The sequence below is a fragment of the Antechinus flavipes genome, chromosome 2 (assembly GCF_016432865.1).
Source record: "Antechinus flavipes isolate AdamAnt ecotype Samford, QLD, Australia chromosome 2, AdamAnt_v2, whole genome shotgun sequence".
In the NCBI taxonomy this organism is placed as follows: Eukaryota; Metazoa; Chordata; class Mammalia; order Dasyuromorphia; family Dasyuridae; genus Antechinus; species Antechinus flavipes.
Window position 1 is genome coordinate 320,667,301 of NC_067399.1, and position 23,211 is coordinate 320,690,511.

At 36.7% G+C, this 23,211-nt stretch overlaps 1 protein-coding gene across 1 annotated transcript in view; it reads right to left on the bottom strand.

Moving 5' to 3' along the window:
* PSEN1 (presenilin 1) overlaps positions 1–17,673 on the bottom strand; it is a 76,192-nt gene extending 58,519 nt beyond the window's left edge. The window contains exons 1-2 of the mRNA XM_051977652.1: positions 17,563–17,673; positions 4,505–4,650 (exon numbers count right to left, since the gene is read on the bottom strand). Coding sequence (XP_051833612.1) covers positions 4,505–4,591 — 87 coding nt within the window. The 5' untranslated portion in view covers positions 4,592–4,650; positions 17,563–17,673. The remainder of the gene's footprint in view (positions 1–4,504; positions 4,651–17,562) is intronic.
* Between the last annotated feature and the right edge of the window lie 5,538 nt (positions 17,674–23,211).

The window sequence follows — 23,211 nt, forward strand, 5'->3', positions numbered from 1 at the left end:
TCCTTGAAGAAATAGGTTATATTTTTTGTTGTCATACAATTTGGGCTGATTGACTGACTAGACAAGCAGTTAGCTCACCAAATGAAAAACCTCAAGTCCTTGTTTTCAAGACTATTTTAATATCTGATATTTAAGGTAGAGTGAAAGCAGAGAAACAAAACTATACAACAATTTCCCTAATGAATACTGATGCAAAATCTTAAATAAAATATTAGCAAAAAGATTGCAGCAACTTATCACTAGGATAATACACTATGATCAAGTAAGACTTATATCATGAATGCAGGATTGGTTCAATATTAGGAAAACTTAGCATAATTGAGTACATCAATAACCATACTAACAGAAATCACATGATCTTCTAAATAGAAAAAGCATTTGACCAAAAAAAAAAAAAAAAATCTGGTACTTAAGCCAAATATATAAAGAAGTTCAGGAAACAAAAATCTTAATTTTTTCATAACTTACAAATACATAAAAAACTTTGCTTTTTGACAATCAAACCATTAAACTTTCTACCTATTAGTCTCCCATCTTTCCAACTTAACAACTGTTTACAAGCTGCACAGGCATGCCACATAAAAATGCTGTATGGGAGGCAGAGGGCAAAATAGAAGTACTGTAATCCTACATGTATATTATTCGAAAAAAAGGATGGTTAGAGACTGGGTGACACAAAAGCAATGGGATAGATTTTTCACCTTGTTCTTAATTTAAGCATGTCATACTGGCAAATCTACACAAAAATTAAAAAATTTAGCCAAAGGTTTAACACCAGCATACACAAGTGTTAGAAACTACAGTTTCTAGAGTGAATTCAACTACAGCATTTAATATGGCAACAATAGCCCTCAAGTTTATTATCTAATACAATAAAGTTGATTGTCAATTGAGAGACTTAAGATGGAAAATGCCATCTGACGCCAGAGAGAAAACTATGGAGATTGAATAAGGGTCAAAGCATAGTATTTTCACCTTTTTTTCGTTTGTTTGCTTTTTTCTTTATCATTTTTTCCCTTTTAATCTGATTTTTCTTGTACAACAGGACAAATATGGAAATTTGTTGAAAAGGATGGCGAATGTTTAACCTACATCAGATTGCTTGCTGTTTTGGAAAGGAGAGGTAAAGGAAGGAAGAAGAAAAAAAATGGACACAAAGTTTTACAAAAATGACAGTTTGAAAACTATCGTTACATATTTTTGGAAAAATAAAATACTATTGAGGAAAAAAAATAGTCAATTGAGGGCAGTCCCTTAAAGAAAGACTAAGAAGGCTTAAAGATAATCAATATGATATCAACTTTTTATTTATGACAATTAAAAAAAATTTTGTCAATAACTAAAAAAAAGGCACAAGCTTTTTTAGTTTGGCTTATTTTAATTCTGGAACATCAGGGTCTACATTAAGCTATTTAGGGACATGTGACAACCAATAAATTCTAAAGGTGAAAGTGGAACACAGTTGACATCATTAAGGAACATGGGTATGTTTTTCAATTTCAAAAATCAGTGTAGATATTTCTCTTCCCAACATAGAAAAGAAAAAATAAATCACCCAGTGGCCAACCCTTTAAGGATGAGCCTTTCCAAATCTGTCCTTTGATGAAAGATATATTGCTAAGCTCATATTCAAAGTATTTCCAACACGTTAAAAACATGTACTCTTGGTAAAACCTTTGAGAACTGAGTCACCTTCACATAACAACAGGGTTTCAGAGCAAAACTTCAGTAATATGGATGTAATATGTTTGATTTGTGTGGACTTTTGAGTATGTTTGTTGGCTGGTACAGATGTGTGACTGCATCAATGTAGGAAATCTTCCAGTGTGTGGAACCTATACCACTCCAGATCAGCAATATGACTGTTAATTGATAATCCTGGATAGGTGTCAGTAAGTGAATCACTCATGGTCATAAAGCTAATATATGTGAGAAGCAATATTTGAACCCAGGTCTTACTGATTTCAAGATCAGACATGTCTTCACTTGCCTTCATTATGTTCTTATTCTTATCAAATTGTAAGGAATACAGTACACCTTTCTCAACTTCCAGTGGATACTGGAGTTAAGATATAAAGAGAGTTAGTTGTTCTTAACTTCAGTGACATTATCATGTCCCTTGTTTACTTTTATTTCCTTGCCAAAAGCCAGGAAAATTAAGCTATTTATTATTAGGTTATTTATTAAGCTATTCATATGAATTAATGCTTGTTACTGACACTCAGAATCAACTACCAGCAAAAGCCTTTAACATCAAAACATTTATATGCCTCCCTTACCTGTAAGTACAGAGTCTACTAGATGATTTGCTGCTTCTTCTCTAAACTTAGCACCAACATTTATTGACTCTATGTATGTCTTTAGGCAGGCCATTGCCCAGGTATGAAACACAGCAGCTCCCTTCTCACAATCTTCATTCAAGGTTCACTTCAAGCATGACTTTCTACATCTCTGTGCCTACAATTGTTCCAGCCAACAGTTCTCATCTCAATTTACAGTGTTCACACTGTATCGAACACCACAAAATAACCCGTTTCCAATTTCATCTCTATATATCCAGAACCTAGCCTGGTCCTTTGCATGTAACAAATATCTAATAAATTTTTGCTGAACTGAATGGAAATAAATGGCAAATTTAGAGAGAAGGGAAGGAAGCTTTGGCCAGTGCTTTAAAAGATGATGCCTTCCATTTCTAGCATGTCATGAGAATGAAATAGAATAAAGAAGTTAGCTAGCTTTCCCAGTTATCCTAGATCTGGTCTACACAGAAAATGTTATTTTACTGAAGATTTTAATTACCATAGTCAGTCACAACAAGAAATTTTTGACTAAGCACTGGGCTGGGTGCTGTGGAAGATACAAAAAAGCATAAAATATACAATACCTACGATAAGATATAATAACAGCACCTACTCCCAGGATTACTGTGAGAACTGAAGGAGTTCACAGTTGAAAAGCACTGGCATTTATTTAATACTTATTCCCTCTTTCTCTCTGTATGGGAAGGAGAAGGATCTGCAATATATCACTCTCCATTTTCTGAGTTAATTCATTTATTCATGGAACTCCCATCCACGATCCCAGCCAGCTTGATTAAGGTCTGAGTGAATGCAAACTTATCTAGGGCATTATATCACAGACCCCACTTCATATTTTTGGGTTTGTACTTTATACAAGTACAAAGAATGAAAAGTCCCTACTTGAAAAGAACTTATGTTCTAATGGGGGAATAAATAAAAATAGATACAAATAAAATGAATAAATACAAATATATACAAGGTAATTGGGAGGAGACACTAGCAGATTAAGGGGCAGAAGTGAGAGACAAGAAAGGCTTACTACAGAAGAGGGTGTTGAACTGCATTTTAAAGAAAGAAAGGGTAGGCAGAGGGGCGCATGCCAGACATGGAAGACAGCCAGAGCAAAGGCAGAGGAGGAAGGAAAAAAAAATGTCATATCTAAGGAATAGAAAAAGATATATTTGGTTGAATCACCAAATGTGGAGAGGGAAATAAAAAAGTTAGCACAGGTTACAGAAGGCTTTAAAAGTTAAATAGAGATGTTTATTTTTTATCATTTACTGAGAAATCATTTACAGGGTAGGGAAGTCATAGTAAATTCTGTATTTAAAGAAAATTACTTTACAATAGAATTACTGTTGGTAAAGGCTTTATAAATCAACTCATTATTCCTGTTACTTTCTTAATCAAAATTCTTTTCCCTAGCCAACACTTCTCCAAAAGATGCTATCTCTTCCTAGTAAGATGCAAGTTCCTTCAGAAAATGGAATGTTTGAGTTTCTATTTCTGTATTCACATGCTTTGTACAATGGTGCTTTGCACACTGTGTGTCACATAAATGCTTGATAAATGTTTTTTTCACTTATTTATTCATCCTTCACCTCCAACCAGCTCCTAAGGCCATCTTAGTTTGTAGACTAAATTGCCTCCTAAGACCATCTTGCTAAAGCTATGGTAGTGATAGAAGCTACCACGTGGACAGGTAAAATGTTTTCTCAAAGCTGCAGAAATACCTACTCTCATCATAGGGACTATTCTGTGACATCATTTAAGTAAAGGGAAACAGTGTTTTATAAATGAGAAAATCTTAAAACTGAAGTCACTATCTTGGGGAGAACAAAATCTAGAGCAGCAAATGTCACACAAACCATGCACAACCTATGGCAAGAGCTTCAATCCCGAAATCAAGAGCTTCAGTCCTGAAATTATGTGGTTAAAGAATAAGTAACCAAAAGCAGGGAAACACAAAAATGGCATACAATGATTACAACAGCAGGCCTGTAGAAATAATAGCACCACATAACTCAAGGTTGGTTATGATTTTGTACTGTTGGAGTATCATGAGCTGTAAGAAAGGGTAGTAACAAGCAGCTGGCTTCCCTCCTTCCCCTGAGTTCTCTCAGGGCATGTGAAAACCTACATGAGAGATGAATCTACAATCTGATGAAAAACTGAAAGAATTAAAGGAAAATTTTTCACTATACCTGGTTTCGTACTGTATTGCTCATATGGCTATCTTCTGTCATCTGTGCATTCTGGAAGTAGGGTAAGGGTGCAGATAGCTCCGTCATTAGAGCAGCCTTATGCACACACTTCACTTTCCCACAAAAATACAAAACCTCTTGCAGTTCTGAAAAAGGGAAAAAATAAAATATACTTACATGTTAAGGTTATATTTGTCTTTAAAAACACCTTGTATAAGTTACATGTTAGAAAAGCAATCCTTAAAAATTTTTTCTTAATTTAAATGTACTCTTCAATATACCCAAATTATTTAGATGCATTTACTGAATTTTTTACTATTATATATATATAATACCTGAAGCACACCTTCAGATTATACCAAGATTCTCAGACTGGATTCTATCAGTTCAATTAGGGCTGAACAATTCACCCTGGTAATCTAAACCCTCACTAATCAAATACTCATAAGATTAGGCAATAAGCAGAAATTTATTCTATTAATATAAAATTAAAAATATACTTTGAGTAGGAGGTGATTAATGAGTCTATTTAAAATAAAACTTGTAAGATCAGAAGGCTAATGAATGTAAAATTAGGGTAAAGGAAGCTAATATTTAGAGAAGTGTTCTTTAAACTACAATAAACTAATTAGTGACCCATCTCTATTATCTATTTAAAGAAACAGTAAACTTAAAAATCAAAGTATTTTCTCTCCTTGAGTCAATGCTGTAAATTTTTACTCTATCTGGGTTCCACGCTAGGTCTCCCTTTTAAAAATAATCTTTAAAATTCATTTACATTCATTATCTCACCTGATATTTCTAACAACAATGAGCTAAGGCAGATATTATTACTCCCATATGACAGGTGAGGAAAAAATTGCAGAAGTGAGATATCCATAAACTCATACTGTTAAAGAAGGGAAAGGGTCAAGCAAATTTTCTCTGATGCCCCAGGTTCTTTCCTCTGTACTATGCTATCATATGACTTTTACTATTGAGGTTCTGATATATGATGGCATGGTATAAAAAGTTAAATGAATTTGGGGGGAATTTTGCAGATGACAGACCAAATACCCAAATACTTGACCATATTTGACCTATATTTGACCATAAGGTACTGTAAACAACCCATAAAAGAAAAAGATAAAATTCAGACTTCTTCTCTAGTACAAAGGGAAGGTCAAAAAATTTTAAACTATTTTTCCAGATTACCCTTAACTCCTACAACATGGAAGGGATAACTACTCAAATTTTCCTCTAATTGATCTTACCATTTGTCTTCATTCCAATCAGAAACTTTTAACCTAGTTTCTCTCTGAGGCCTCCTTATGGAACTGAAAAGATGAATGTGTGCATTAAGTCACCTAGACATTTACTATCATGAAATTCTACTTGTACAGGGTCTATCATTTTTAAGATTTTTAATATTTCACTAAAATCCTACTTTGATACTTCATTGCAGTATGATGAGGAATCCCGATTCTCAAACGTCATGCCAGCAAAACACAAGATCAAAAAAAAATTGTGTTACAAAAATCCTAAGCCTGGGGCCTCATAGTAGGTTTAGTGGGACTAATTACAATTACCAGGTTGGGTGCAGGATAATCAGCAAAACTCAATGACCTTCTTTGAATTGTGGAGGCTTTTTGAGCTGCATCAGTGAAAAGACTATTTTTATTATTATTATTATTATTTATTTTTATTATTTCATAAATGAAATAATCTGTCATGGAAAGTTTATGGAGCTCCAGCCGAGTCTAGTTTGCAAACTCAAAAAAAGAGCTCTGACCACTGAAGTTTGCTACACATGAGAATTATTTCACTCAACAATTTCCCAATTCCAGAATTTACTTACCATAAGGAATCACTACAATCTTTTTTTTTTTTCACTCAAACCACATAAAAGCAGCTGTTCTTTTCCTTATGACAATTTTTAATTACATTTAGCTCTTGGTTATTAGTATATAGATTATTCATCACGATTTTTTTGTCCTAGACTAGCTTTCCTGCCAACTGAAAACATATTTCTATGCTACCTGACCCAACGACCAGTTGGAAACTAATTTTAATATTACCTGTGCTTTTAAACCAAGCATAATTTTAATTATAGAAAAGCAAGCATATAAAAAGCTTGCATGTCCTGGCTGAAAGACTGGGCAAAACACTGATTCTCAATCAGTAGTATTCAGGCCACCTTCTAAATCAACAGGTCACATAGTAGATATCAATCTCCAATAATAGATCACCAGCAATATCTTGTCCTATAGTAATAATAATTTTAATATTAAATCAATAAATCTTAATATTAACTAACTCTGAATGCTACAATGGAATACCTTAAGATACTAAACAAGTCAGAAGAAGGTCTCCAGTATGCTGAGTGGATTTATAGAAAATTATGAACAAGAATCATATCAGATAAAAAGGCTGAATTTTGTATCCATTCAGACAGTATATACCCAGATTGATCAGATCACAGGTTTACTTATATATTAACTATCGGGACATAACTAATTAAATGACTATAAAAATATGTTATGATTATTAAAATAATACAAGATGGGAAGCATAGGGTAGTAAATAGAAAGCTGACTTCAGAATCAGGTAGACCTAGTTCTAAGTCTTGCTTCTGACCCATAAAGACTGTGTGACCCTGGGGAAGTCACTTAACCCCTCAGTACTCCGGGGAACCCTCTAATATTGTAATTTGCTGAGAAGGTGACAATTATATTGGTGGAGGGAGTTTCCTCATGAAATCACAGGTCCTATATTCTAAAGTAATACAATAATCTGTAAATAAAAAATAAATTATTTAGGACTAGCTACTGCATTGGATGGTCTAGTAATTGTGCATTTTAAGTAAAATGTTCTCTTTTTGTTAGCTCACTCTATCAGTAAAAATTTTTGAGCATATAACTCAAATATATGTATATTTATGTACATATCATATATGTACATATCATACATGTAATACAAAAATAAGAAGTTTTAAAATAAGATGAAAATAAAAATTTTTAAAGATTGTAACTTTATTAGTGGTACAGAAATCCTTTTTTAATAATAATAGTATTTATCAAGAGAACATCGTGATTGAATATATTATCTTTTAAAAATCCCTATGCATGTTCTAAGAAATATGGTGAATGAATGAATGAGAAAGGGAGGGAGAGAGAAAGGAAAGAAAAAAAGAAAGGAAGAAAAAACTAGAAAGGAAGAACCTTTTTAAAGAGCTTATTATATTCCAAGCACAGTGCTAAATACTGTGCATACACATACAAAAATGACAAGCCCTGTTCTCAAGAAGTTTACTTTATAATGAGAGAAGACTACGTAATTAATACATAATTAAAGCAAATTGTTTTGTTGGTGGCCAGGGAAACACATTATGGTCTGGAAAGTCACAAAGATAATAAATGGAACAGGGAAGTCATGAATGGAACAAAAGGATAATCACCTGACATCTTTTCCAGAAATAATAATGATAGAATATGTTAGATTATGTAGTTCTCAAAGAAAACCACCTACCCCCTACCCCAATTTTTGCAAGACCAAAAACTGCCAGGATGAAGTCAAGGCTCAATGATCCCAGGGAATGCATAGCAAAGTGCCTTAGTTCCCTCTAGGCATGGTCTCTGATAGTCCAGTTTGGATACAGAGTAAAAACCAAATAGGTTTTAGAGAAAATATAATGAAATCTATGCTACAAATATCATTTCATCCATGCAGACTCATCTAGTAAAAGTCACAGTACTGATGTCATGTAGGCTGTTCTAGGAAAGATGTAACAATAACCCTAAGGATACCTAGTATTGGGAGTGCAGTAGTTCCACAAGCAATGCTAATGCTAATTGTCAGATAAAAATCTTGATCAGTGACAACAAAGTTTCTGAGACAAAAATGAGTTACATACCAGACCACTCCTCAAATTCACCTCTAAGCCATAAAATTAGCATATCAGTGACAAGAAGCACCAGGTTTCTCTTTTTCCTATAAATTTATCTTCTTGTTCCTGGTTTTTTGCTAAATTCTTTTGGAACTTGGCCCATTTTAGTTGGTGTTAAAATCATAATAAACTTTGCCTCTTGACTTAAGAGATGGATCCAAGCCACCAAATTCTTTTGAGACATCTCCCTGACACTGATCGGGAACTCCAAATTTTTTGGGATCACCTTTGAATCTTGATATTTGGTGGCCCATACACAGAGAATCTGGTCTCCCCTGGCTTCACCCTCTCCTTGTCAAGATTAACCCCCCCCCCCCCCAGTCTACTTCTATTCTATGGCTGGAACATTCTAAGCACCCAGGAGGGCTTGTTGGGTCATTAGGAGCTCCACGCTCAGCAAACTTTCCTTGACTGATGCCACCTGGTCTTGGGAATTCTTGCAATTCTTGGGATAGTTCCCTACCAACTGGGTAACCTTTGCCACCTTTTCACCCTCCCTAGGACACTGGAAGAGGCAAGGTGCTATAGGAATAGAAATTTTATGGCTTAAGAAATAGAACTGAGTAGTGGCCTTAATTCTGAGTGAAATGGGAAACTGAGGACTTCTCAGAATAATAACCTTAGGTAATTCAAGACTCAATATCAAGGATCTGTTTAATCATTAGGCTCTGGGAGAAGAGCAAGAACTTGTTCTTCCAGCAGAAAACATTTAAGAGATAACCTTGACTTTTACTCAACTGATTAAGGAGAAAACCTCGACCAATTGTTTAATAGCCTGGAGATATCAGAGAAATCTCCAAACTGGCTAATTCTATCAGTTAATTGATTACTTTGCCTCAAGTCCCTCTGGCTTAATTGATTATTACTCTTTGAAGGAAAACAGAACCCTTTTTCTTAATAATATTTACTGCTTAACCAATACCCTGGTACCAAAAAAACCCGCCTGTATAAAGGTCGAATTTGCCAATGATTTTAGAAGGATAAGAGAAGATGGTTGGGCAGATAGTTTCTGTAAAACCTTTATACAACTATGTTCCTTACTACTGTAAAATTGGCTTTCCCTGCTCCAGACTTTCTGGTGAAGGGACTGCCTGCTTCTCTTGAGAATTGAAATAAAGAAACTTTCTGTTTTGTACCATGCCTTTGAGCAATCAATTTGAGTTAGGATCTTTGCATGCCACACAATTCTATGGTTTAGAGATGAGTTGCACCCCATTATTGAATTCCATAGCTTAGATTGTCTCAGAAAATTTATTATTACTAACCAAGAGATTGTTATTTGATAGCTAGCATTGTTTGTGGAAGTGATGAGGGATGAGGTTACCAAAGAAGAGGTTAAGGAGGAATGGGTGAGGTTCTGAGTTCTCCAAGGTACCAGTTCTGAAGAAGGAATTCACTAAACCCAAAGACTATGTATGGTAAAAAAAAAAGCTTTATTGTTAAAGAAACACCAAGAAGGATTTTCTTGGCAGGCATATCATTCTCAAGAGAGAGAAGTGATCTGCAAAGAGTCATTTTCTGAAGACCCATTTTATGCATGAGTCTAAGGGAAGTCTCCAGTGGATGTGAAATCTTGCAGGGGACATGACTTCCTCCAAGAAAGCTTATCTTGCTCTGAGAGGATGCAATACCATTTGGGTTTGTAAATCAAAGGAGACATTTTTTTTTTGATGATTTTACATAATTTTACAGGGCTCACTCAGATCAAGTAGTTTTACTCTCATCAGAATGTGTGGACAGGTGAAAAACTTACAGATTAAGCACATATTGATCAGAGACTCTTAGCTAATGTAGATCAAGCCTACAGGCCAAAGTTTCGGCTTCCCTGGAGTCCCGTGATTTTAGATTGAAGCCTGGACTACATTCCATTGTTCAAAGGAGGGACTAAAAACATATACATGGCCAAAGAAGCTGTTCATCGCCTTATTTACTGCATTCCACTGACCAAATAGGGGAATACAGGCTTATGATGAAACAATTTGTGGTCCCTTTAAGAAACTGATTTGTGATCCTTTCAATCCTTTGATTGATTTGTGATTCAGATTACTCCCAACCCCTCCTGGCTGATGCATTATCAATTCAAGAAGCTAGGACCTTTGATTCACAAATCTTGGTCAAAAGCACCCCTTTGAATTCCAATAGGAGATCTGGGCTTGTCCCAGCACCCAGAGGATCTGAGTCAATTTGAGCTCTCACAGCTCTACTCACAGGCCCCTTTTAGCTAAATATCTCATTATAAAAGGAGCCAAACTAAAACCCTCTCTTTGCAGAGGTTCTAAACATGGCAGCCCTATGCGTGGCATACCAAGGGTCTCTGTCCATTGAAATACTGTTTCCAGTGCCCTCCTCTCTTTATCCTCACTTATTTCCTTAACTAAATTTTAACCAGACCTTAACCTTACTTTCAATCCCCATAATAAACCTCTTTTATCAATCTAGATTTTTGAGTCTGTAAATTCCTTTACAGGGAACTCTTGCGCCACCAGAAATGGAATCCTCAGAACTCTCTACACTTGCGCCACTAGACCTCACTTAACTCCCTGACCACCAGAAACCCTAGTTTCATTTAGATATCCCAAATCTAAACCTCATCATTTTGGTTCCCTGACCAAATCCCCAAAACCTAGATATAATTTGGTGACCAAACTCAGAACCAATCTGGGTTTTGAGCTGTTTGTGCAGTATTCTTCCAGGAAGAATATCTGTGTTCCTTCTTTTGTCTGACCCTATCTCTAAAGACAGTGGGCATCCAGACTGGGTCTGGACTATGGGCAGTATTCTCCCGTGGAGAATATTTGCATTTCAGGCAAAAAGGCCTCTTTTTGTCACATTCTGTTTTTACACATAGTGAGACCAGGACCTCATTTAACTCCCTGATCACCAAAAACCCTATTTTCATTTGGGTACCCTAAATCTAAACCTCATCAATGTGACGAATCACAACAGATAGAGGGTGGGATTTTGGAGGTTCTTTGTCTGAAATGTATAAAAGCCGTAAGCATTTTCAAGGCTCTAGCCCTATCCTGCTGTGAAATTTGGCTCATAGACAAGGATGGGGCCCGCTTCTCAAAATTTTAATAAATAATTCTGCTTTCTATGAGTGATCTCTGTAGTAGAACAAGAACTACAGCACTCCCAAGGCCAGCTGACTTTAGGGTTAAAGCCAGGTAGGGTTAGGGTTATTGATACATCCTCCCTAGGAACCGTATCAATAGCACTTAAAATGAAAAGAGGTAGGACTCTTATACACAGGTCACTAACACACAAGAGAGCCCAACTTTCCGGGGGGTGGGGGGGGAGAGGGAAGGGGGGGCTGGCTAAGTTGGAGGAATTTGTCCTGTGCAACTGCTACTATAAGGTATTTTAGTCAGTGTTAAATTATAACTGTCCTAGGAGGTATAAGCCCAAAAGAAAGGGGAAGGCACTGTGTTAAGTGTTGGGGATACACAGAAAGGCAAAATATAACTTCTGCTTTCAAAGAGCTTCCATGCAAAAAAATTGTACAAACATGCTATAAATAGAAATAATCAACAGAGGGAAGGCACCAGAATGAACATGAAAAACAGGATTTTAAATGGAACTTGAAAGAAGCCAGAAGATAAAGTTGAAGAGAGAGCATTTCAGGCACAGGGGACAGTCAATGAAAATGCCCAGAATTGGAAGAAAGAGTATTATCATATAGGTCAATGTTACTGGAGTATTGAATGGAAAGATTGGCAGGGGGGGAGGGGGGGGAGGTGTTAAGGAAAAGGGGGGAAAAGAAAAAAGAGTGAAGATGGGCTCAATACCAAACAGGATTTTATAAATATGGCATGATCACAGCTGGCTTGAGGATGATCAAACAATAAGCTATTGCAAAAAAGGTGTGAAGTGATGATGGTTTATACCAGAATGGCAGCAGAGGAAAGAAGAGAGCATATTTGATAGCTGTTATAAAAAATCAATGAATCTTGTAAACAGACTGCATATAAAGGGGGAAGAGAGAGTGAGGAGTCAAGAATGACACCAAACTTTTGAGTCTAAGTGGATAGTAATAAAGCAGTCCAGAAGAAGAGAAGTGTTTTGGGGAGGAAAGATAACAAATTTAGTTTTGGACATGTTGAGGTTAAGATGTTTATGAGACATATAATTCATCCAAGAACACAGAAATGATCATCGAATCTAAGGGAAATGATTTCACCATACTATATACATATATAAAACATGATCTAAACTAGCTCATATGTTATTCCCGTAAAACAGCATGCTAACATCTGCTTCCATGTCTTTACAAGGGGCCATGCTTAGAATAATTTCTTTCTTCACCTCCAGCCCTTGGAAACCCTCAGTCCCTTCAAGGTTCAATTCAAGAACTTTCTTCAAGAATGTTAGTGACTCCATAAAAATCATTATGTATTTATTCTACATACATCCTGAATTAAGATATCTGTGAATTATATTCTGTTTTAAAAATGTAAGGTCTTTGGGGGCAGAGACTGTCTCATTTTTATATAGGCATTTCTAATGCTTAGCAAGTTGGAAGTGCTTAATTAAATGCTTGTAATTGAATTAATCATATAACATTGATTTCTAAACAAGCCTTTTGTCAAGAACACAATTATCTCAAGGCTAACATTTCTCTTTATATAGACGTTCTCTTTATATGGAAACCAGTGTTTGCTAATAGTACATCCTTAGTCAAATATAGTGAAAACCAACCAACAATTTTGGGGAGAGAGGGTTGAAATAAATTGATAGGAAGAGAAGGAAGAAAAGGGCAGGCAACTCAAATTGGTTATGGTCTAGTAACAAGGAAAAGACATCCAGATAACATACAATGGAACATTCAAAAACTCCACTATTTCAACAGACATGGCATTAGCAACGGTGATATTTATAACATTCTTTTTGTTATAATGTGAAAAAAGGAAGAAGGCTTACTAGAAAGCAGAGCTTTTGCATGTGGCAAATAGGATTTGAAAAACATGTCTATGTGAGAAAACCAAGACTTCTGCTAAGGGTAAAAGGGGTGGGAAGTGTGGGGAGACACCAGTGTTTGTGGAGTGGAAAAAAAGATTGGACCTTTGTTTGAAGAAAATCTGAATAGAGGTTGAATAGAATATAAATTGGAATAGGCCTTGAGGCTGGCAGACTCACTAGCAGGTTACTGAAATAATCCAGGCATGAGGTGACAGGGTCTGCACTAGAATCAGAGGAGAAAAAAGGTGGTATTCAAGAAATGTGGCAGAGGTGGAAACACAAAGCTCAGGCAACAGATTGGATGGGAGAGGGTGGGGATGCGAGACAGTGAAGAGAAAAAATGGAGGCATCTAATACAGATGACCTTTTCCAGAAGTCCAGAAGTTTAGTTACAAAGGGAAGAAGAGATAAGGGATGACAGTGGAAATGAAAAAATCAAATGAGGATTTTTTCAGTATAGAGAAGACACAGGGATTTGTGTAGACAACAGGAAATGAGCCAGTGGTTAGAGAGAGATCAAAAATAAATGAGAGGAGGTGACAGAGGGGGCACTTTATTTAAGGAGGGAGGATTGGAGTAGGATCATTTGAACAAGATAAGGAGCTAATTTTACAAATATTATTTCATTTGAGCCTCACAATCAACCTATGAGATAGGTGCTATTCTTATCCTTATTTTATAGATAAGGAAACTGAGATGGAGTAAAATTAAGTGAGAGTGTGCGAGACAAGATTTGATTCCAAGTATTCCTCATTTCAAGATCAACACTCTAATTCATTTTCTCACCTAGCTTAACTGCTCTCAACCCAAAAATGTTACATTTACAAGAAACTTCAGAGATCATCTTGCTCAGTTTATCCTGACAGAACAGGAATCTTCTCCGTAACATCCCCGCCTCATCATCCAGCTTCTACTTGAAATACTTCTAGTGATAGAGAAATTATTACCTTCTTTGGGGCAACTTTTAATTGGTATGAAGCTTTTCCTTATGTTAAACTAAAATCTACCTTTATAGTTTCCACCCCGTGCTTCTAATTCTGATCTTTGGGACCAAGGTAAACAAATCTAGTCTTTCTTCAATAGGCCACCTTTCAAATACTTGAAATCAGCTAAATCATATTCTTTTCCCATCTTGACTAGTAAGTCTTCTCTTCTCCAAGATAAATACTGCCTATTTACAAATGACCCTTGTTTGGCATAGTTCCTGGCTATCTCACCAGAACTAACTGGTTTCAACTGAACATCCTCCAAGTTTGTCAATGTCTCCTAAAATGGGGACTCTAAACTTGAACATATCTCATAAGTGGTCTGACCAGGGCAGACTATCAAAAGACTACCATTTTCTTTGTTCTGGGTATTATACTCCAATGGGTTTATGATTTTGATGAAAGTATCCTTCAACAAAGCAGATACAACTAACAATAACAATAGCCTTTATATAGTATTTTATGTGCCAGATTATCTTCACAACAAGCCTAGGAGGTAGAGGCTATTAATAATTCCATTTTACAGTTGAAGAAATTTGGCAACAGTTATAACTATTTCAATGTTATACATAGCTACTAAGTGTCTGAGCCTGGATTTAAACTTGGGTCTGATTTAGGCTCAGCATTTTATCCACTTCACCAACTGGATGCTTCTATACATGTTTGCTCAACTGGTGCAACATGCTGCCTACAATGTATTAAAAATCTCATATGTTATCTTTACTTTTTTGGGGGGGGACATAAATGGGGCCCACTATGTGACCAACCCATCTTTTCCTATCATACACTTGTCTAATGGCACCTTATAAACAGTTTTTCCTGTATAAATTCCATATTGTAAGTGTACTGAAACCTATTCATGCTATTTTCCATTGTCTTTTGGTTTATTCTCAACTTTCAATCTTCAGAGTTATTTAATATTTCATGACTTACACCTATACAACATCATTAGAAAAAGTGATGCAAAAAAGATCTGTTTTCAGAACAAATTTGGAGTCATTTAAAGACCTGCCCAATTTCACAAAGGAAATTCAACCTATTTCTCCTGTTCCAGAGAAAATGTTTCTATTAATGTGGTCTAAAACAGCATTAAATGTTTTTTAGTTACCATGTCCCTGAGCTGACTTTGCCCATAAAATAAATTTAATCAGTATCTTTTTTCATATTAGCTTTTGTTTACTATTACCTCTCATCTCATATTTGTGAAGTTAGTTTCTTTTTTAACCCAATGTGTATTAGAGCTCCAGTTTACCTGGTGCCAAAGCCAGCCTTCTGCATATTACATTTGACGGGCTCTTTATTTAGTTTTTATTGACAATGATACAAAATCAGCATTTAAAATAAATTATATAATTGGCTTGGATAATATACAATGGTTCCTACCTTCTTTAATACATATGTCTTATAAATATTTTACGAGTTTGAGAAAAAAAAAAAAAAAACAACCTAAATCCAAAGAAGTTAATAATTCCTAATCAACTATTTGCCTGGAACAAAGCTGATGGAATGGGAAATTCAGATAGCATAATTCAGTATAGAAATGTTCAAAACATGAATCCTCGATTATAATGTCACTTCTGATTTTCTATGATATTAAGCAAGCCTTATTTGTTTCTTCTTCTGAGGAAATGAGGAAAGACTTGCTAACTTTGCGGAGTCAACAAAGCTAATGCTGAAGTCACTAAGTTTCCTTTTTTTTTAATTACCCTATTTTCTAGATCTTACTGAGTCTAAATCGTCTTTTATGTAACTACTAGTAGCCAAAAATCAAATGAGAACTTTACAATTTTTTGTTCACTGTATATTTCCTGGTTTACTCTAAATATATATTAGCATAAACAGGTAGTACCCGGTCTGGAGTCAGGAAAACTCATCTTCTCAAGTTCAAGTCTGGGCCTAGTCAGACACACTGAACATTAATGAGTGCTGCCACAATAAAAGGGACCAAAATAATAACTGATACATACAAAAACTATTTTTTTCTAGTTTTCTTTTTTCTTGGCTTGGGTTCAATTTATTAAGCATCAACCTAAGATACCATGAGGAATTCTAAGGGATACAAAGATGTATAAGAAATAATACTTGTTACTGAGGTTATAATCCAGGAATAATCAGGAGGCAAATAAGTGGTGCAGTTGATAGTATTTAGATTTGGCATGTCAAATACCTTGGTTCAAATCTAGCTTCAGACTCGTACTGAGTATGTGCCTTCTGAGCAAGTCACTTAACTTTATCTGCCTCAGTTTCACCTGCCTCCCAGGATTGTTGTGAAGATAAAATGAGGTAAATTTTTCAAACCGTACAGTATTATGCAAATATCATTATTAACCACCAATAACTTCTTGGCAGGAAAAACAAACCAAAAACTGTTTTGCTTATGCTTTTTCTAAGTTCAAAGAAACAAATGCACAGCATTTCCCTTCCCTCCAAAAACACTTTATGCTTCTGAAAATATTCATTAAAGTTACAGCACAAATGTCCCCACACGAAAGTATTATCTAAATGCTTTGTTGACATCGATACTCTTCCTTACACGAAAATGAAATACGCTTGTTTTTCTAAAAAGCCTGAGGACTTAAGGAGTCCAGAGTCCAGCGGTTGTATTACAGTAAAATTTAAATTGCCTACACGTCCCCAGTGACTCAGTTAAACCATTAGCAATAAACCTGTGTTTCCTGGTTGGGTGGCAGCACAAGCCAAGACGGTCAGAGCGGGAACAGGGGAGATCAAGGACACATGGGGGAAAACGGGGAGCGCGAGGAAAAAAGTTCTGCACAAGCTGCAAGATCGGAACCAAAGCGCAAAGTTTCAGCTTCCTCGGTTTCCCCTCGGAAACCGCCCCACTTCCAGAAGGACGGCCCATCCAGAGGGCTCGCACCATCCGGGCTAGTGGGCGACTATTACTCTACACTGAGATACTCTCGAGGTTGATATATTTTCCACTTCCTCGAACCATGGGCTTCCCACACGGCCGGTTTTCCGGCACCTGCCCCCAGCCCAGAAACGAGACTCTGACCTCTCCGCCCCACCGAGCCCAGACACCCGGCACCCCTTTCGAGATAGCAGTGGGAGACCAGGGCCACGACCACCTTTCCGGGTCAGCGGCTGCTCGGGCTGGCCCGGACCCATAGGGTATTCGCCACTCCCTGAAGTCCCCTCAGATTCCCAGCCCTACTCCCTTATCCTACCTACTCTTCCTTCCAACGAGAGCTCGGCTAAATCAGTTCCCGAGTCTCGCCCTACAGGAGTCGCTTGTTTTGTTTCCAACGGGATCTCTCAGCCGCCGTAGCTTCCGGTTCCCGGGCGCCTCCCGGCCGCTTTTTCTATCGTAATTTCCGGTACAGCCGTAGTGCCTGCGGGAACGTGGCGGGTGGCCGTTGTTTTTGATAGTTACCCTGACGCCATTCTCGGTCTCATAAGAGTATTTCTGTCCCTCCCGCCACGCCTCACCTGGAACAGACGGCGGGAATCTCCTAAACCACCTTTTCATTATGTTCCTTCAAGAGGTACATCTGAATGCAGAGAAAAGCCGCTGCCCCCAGCCTTCCACCCTGCGGTGCTCCATCGTTTGCTCACCTTTGTTTCAGAGTGTGGTGGATGGCCTCGGAAGTTGCTAGTATATTAAGTTTAGTTATAGATGTTTTCAAAGGCTGTGGGTACTCCCGTAATTAAACAGGGGAAAGGGGCCCTTAGTGGTCATTTAGCCCAACCTTTTCATTTTTACATATTAGTTTTGGACGTACAGTGGTGAAGTTAGGCGAATGGTTGGTTCCAGGGTAGAATTCTCACGTGGAACTCGGGCCGCCCCGTTCCATTACCTCCCCACGCACATTTTCGTGCCGAGAGGCGCCTTGAAAACGGGTAAGAGATGCTTTTAGAGTCAGAGAGCCTGAATTCGAATTATAGCTTTGTCAGTGTGACCATGGATAAGTCATTTAGCCTCCCCACGTATCCCTATGTATCATTCAGCTCTAAGATTTATGTTTCTGTCTAGAAAGTAATATGCTTTAAATTGTGCAGGCTGGTATTAATATGTTAGTCTAGAGTGTGGCAGAAACTTTTCATTTCTTTTCCACGATGTTTAATGATTTCGTGTGGAACTGAATACACACTTTTTCCCACCAAAAGCTTTTTTTTTTTTCCACTTTTGAGTCAATTCTCTACTAGAAAGCAAGTAATATGCCTCATCTAATAGGTGCTCTCCCATCATAAATTTCAATGCAATGTTAGAGTCATTTCATTGATCAGATTTAAGTCTTTCAAAATTCTTGTCCTTATATAAATTGTTCTGTGCTTTCTGCTTATTTCAGTCTATAAGAATACACACTTTTAAAGGACAGGATAGCACCTTTTTATACATGTCTCCCATACTAAGCCAGGAACTATAACACAAAGCCTTTCACAGACAACTAGATGGCACAAGAGTGCTGAGGTTGGAGCCAGGAAAATTCATCTTCCCAGATTTCAAAAAAGGTTTCAGACACTAGCCATGTGTGTGATCTTAGGCAAGTCACTAAACCCCTTTTGCCTCAGTTTCCTCAACTGTAAAATCAGATGGAGAAGAAAATATCAAAGCACTCCAGTATCTGCCAAGAAAACCCCAAATGGAGTCATAAAAGTCAGACAACTGAAGAATAAATTACAACTTAAGGACAAAATATTGTTTCATCAAGCCTAAGTTTCTCTGAAGCAAAGTACTAGCAAAATAATTTGTATGTTAAAGTAGTCTTACACTAAACAATAGAGACTTAGCCTCACACAGTGCTAAAATATTTCTGAACCATAAGGACAGTAGTTTAACCAATTTAACTGTGTGCAATACTCTATTAAGTGATATGGATAAAAAGTTAAAAGTGGAAACTGTCCAGAAACTCAAAAGAACTAGAGCACCTTGCAAATAATTGAAGTCTGTTGAATTGATGCATTTTCTCCAGTCAACAGAACCTATTTCTGCCCCTGTGGCAGTGGAAAGAGCCCTAGGTTTGTGAAGTAGGAGAGGCCAGACTCAGACAAGGCAAATTACTGAACCTTTTTTAGGCCCTATCTTCTCATCCCTTTTTTCAAACAGCCCAATTATACAAGTATTTATTATTATTATTATATTTTATACATATTATGTTATATATATTGTCCTAGGTACAAGGCAATAAAAATAACACAAAAAGTTACTGCCATAACTGGGTTATAATGTATAAACTTAAACTGTACAAACATTGAGACAGGAGGGGCACTATTAAAGAATCAGGAAAGTTTTCTGCTAGGGAGATAACACAATAAGCTTTGAATAAAGTCAAGATCCTCTAAGAAGCAGAAATGTATCAGAAAAAAAGGCAGGAGACAGAATGTCACTTAATATCAAGTGGAAATGGAAATTTTATGGTTCTTCCTCAAACTTTTAAGATTAGTAAATGACTCTGCCCCTCCCAAAAAAAGCCACTTGTATCAGGGGTTTCAAGGAAAAAACACACACACACACACACTAATGCACTGCTACTGGAGCTGTGAAGCAAGTCAACTACTCTGGAAAACAATATGGAACTAAACTCTGCACACTCAACCAGTAATGTTTTCACTATTTTAATGTTCCAAATGATCTAAGAGAAAGTGTCCATGTATGCAATTAGGAAAGGGCTGAACAAATTATGACATTTCTATGTCATATTCTAACTATCATTAGAATAACAAAATTTGATCCTTGGGACTTTCTTCTGGTTCTCTTCCCTACAGTTAGTTGACCATTCCTCAGTCGCCCTTTGCTAAGTCTCCTTCCAGATTATGCCCTTAGAATCTTACAGCTCTTTATCCTGTTTCCTTTTTTCTTCCCTTATACTGTTTCACTTCAGGCTTCATCACGATCCCATAGACTCAGTTTCCATCTCTGCTGGTAATAAATCTTAATCCAGACCTAAATTCTCCACTAACCTCCAGACTCTCATATCCAACTGACTTAATAGTAATCTCAAACTGTATGTTCCACAGACATTAAACTCAGAATATTCGTAACTGAATTGTCTTTTCCCCAAAACCCTGCCCTATTTCGAAATTTCCCTTTACTTAAAAGAATATCACTATCTGAATGTCCATCAGTTGAAGAATGGCTGAATAAGTTAATAGTATATGAATATTATGGAATATTATTCCATAAGAAGCAATCATCAGGATGATTTCACAAAGACCCGGAGAGACTTTCATGAACTTATGCTAAGTGAAATGAGCAGAACCAGATGATCATTACACATGACAACAAGATTATACGATTATCAATTCTGATGGATGGGGCTCTTTTCAGGTGATTCAGGCCAGTTCCAGTGGTTGTGTGATGAAGAAAGTCATCTGCACCCAGAGAGAGGGCTGTGGGGACTGAGTTGGATCACAACATAGTATTTTCATCTTTTTTTAAATTTGCTTATTTTTTTCTTTTTGATTTGATTTTTCTTGTGTAGCATGATAATTGTGGAAATAGGTATAGAAGAATGGCACATATTTAACATATATTGGATTACTTACGATCTAGAGAAAAGGATGGGGAAAGGCAGAAAAAAATTGGGACATAAGGTTTTCCAAGAGTGAATTTTGAAAACTATATGTTTTGAAAATAAAAAGCTTTAAAAAAATTCCACTATCCTCCCGGACACAAAAGTTTCCAACCCAGGTGTCATTCCTAACTCCTTTCCCTCTCTCTCCATATCCAATCTCTTACTAAAACCTGTCAATTTTACTTTTGTAATATCCCTTGAATAATCTCTGATTTTGCTGGGAAGAGGGGCAAGAGGAGGAAGCCATCAAGTATATTAATTTTTCTCCAAGGTCACCGAACTAATAAGAGTTAACTATCTTGAGTTTAGATTTGAACTCAGGTCCTTCTGGCTCTAGGGCCAGTGCTCCATTACTGTGCGATCTAGCTGCCCCTCCTCTGATACTACCACCTTAGTCCGGGTCCCCATTAGCTTATACCTGAACTACTCAAATAACCCATTGGTTGGTCTGCCTCCCACAAGTTTCTCCAGTACTTGTAACCAGCTATCAAGTGATTTTTTTTTCTGAAGCACAGGTGTGACTAGATCACTCCCTTAACTCAGTAAACTTCAGTGGTTCTTCTATAACCAGGATCAATTGTACAATCCTGCTTGGTGTTTCATTTATTTATGCCCCTCCATGAACTCTGTAATCTAGACGTTTACCTCCTTCCTATTCCCAACATAAAATGCTCAATCTGCTTGCTCCAACATTTTCACTATTATTAATCCAGTGTACTTGAATTATTCTCCCTTTTTATTGCTGTTTACTGGCTTTGTTAACTCCTTACAGACCCAACTAAAATCCCACTTTCTATGGAGGCTTTTCCTATTCCCCTTTATTTCTATAGCCATTCTACTCTTATTAACCTTTATGTACCTTGTTTGTACTTAGTTGTTTGCATGTGATCTTCCCCATTATCTTTGTATTCCCAATGTTTAGCACAGTGCAAGGCACATAGTAGATGCTCAATAAATGTTCATAGATGTACTTATTGATCTCATTGGCCATCTAGTCCAAACTAACAAAAAGCATCTCTACTATAACTACCCAACAAGTCATCTTTTAGGCTCTGTTTGAAAATTTCCAAGATACCACTATTTCTAATGCTATTTTAATTATTGCCACATAGTTTGATTTGATGTTATTTACTTTTAGTGAGGCAATCGAGATTAAGTGACATGCCCAGGGTCACATAACTAATAAGTATCCACATAGAATTTGTTGAAAGGACACTCAGAGGCCATAGTCCAACTCATACTTGAAGAATCCTACAATATAACAAATTTTGCTTAAACACTTCTGTTGAAGGGCTACCCACTACTTTGAAGAAGCCCATTTCATTTTAGGACATTTATTCTTCCTAGGAAACTTTTCCCGACATTAACTCAATTTATTTTGCAACATACACACACTGCTACTGATCCTGCCCTCTAGAGCCTACCAGAAGTCTAATTCTTCTTCCATGTGACATCCCTCCAAATAATCAGAGAGTTCATATCTCCCTTTTCTATATCCTTAAATGGCACCAAGACACACATATAATACTTTAGATTAGGTTTGATCAGGACAGACTACTAGAAGCTATGCCCTTTCTAATGCAGCCTAAAATTGCATTAGGGATTTTTGAACTGTAGCTTGCATTTCACTAGTACTTTAAAATCTTAATAAGTGCAATCTGTCCATCTCTACACATTATACTTGTAAAGTTGAATTTTTTCTAAGTGCGAGCCCTTACATCCCTGTTGAATCATTTATTAGATGTAGCCCAATGCTTTAATTCAGAGGGTCTTAGATTATGTAGATTTCTGGGAATCTGTAAACCTAAATGAGAAAAGAAACGTTTTTGTTTTCACTATTATCTAGCTAAAATTTAGCATTTTCTTCAGTAGAGACCCCCCAAAAGAACCCCTAAATCTTGTCAAAATTCTTTTGAGTCCTGTATCCCTCCCAGTTTTGCATAATCTATTAAATTGAAAAGCATATCTATCAGCCATTATTCAAATGTCAAACAAATCAGGGTCAAGTTCAGATTTCTGAGCTAGTCCATCTGTCACTTTGCCAAACAACCATTAATAAATCTTGATTGGTAATCCAACCAGTTCTGAACCTACCTATTATCATTTCCTATTCCATAGCTCTCTATCACCATAAGAATGACATAGCACTTTCCAAAGAGTTTTGCTAAATAATTTGGGTAAACTATTTCCAAGGCATTCACATACACTTGATAAACCCATTCAAAAAAAGAAAGGTTTGGGATGACCCTATGATGAAACCATGGTGGCTCTTTGTAATCACCTCTTTTCTTTCTGATATAT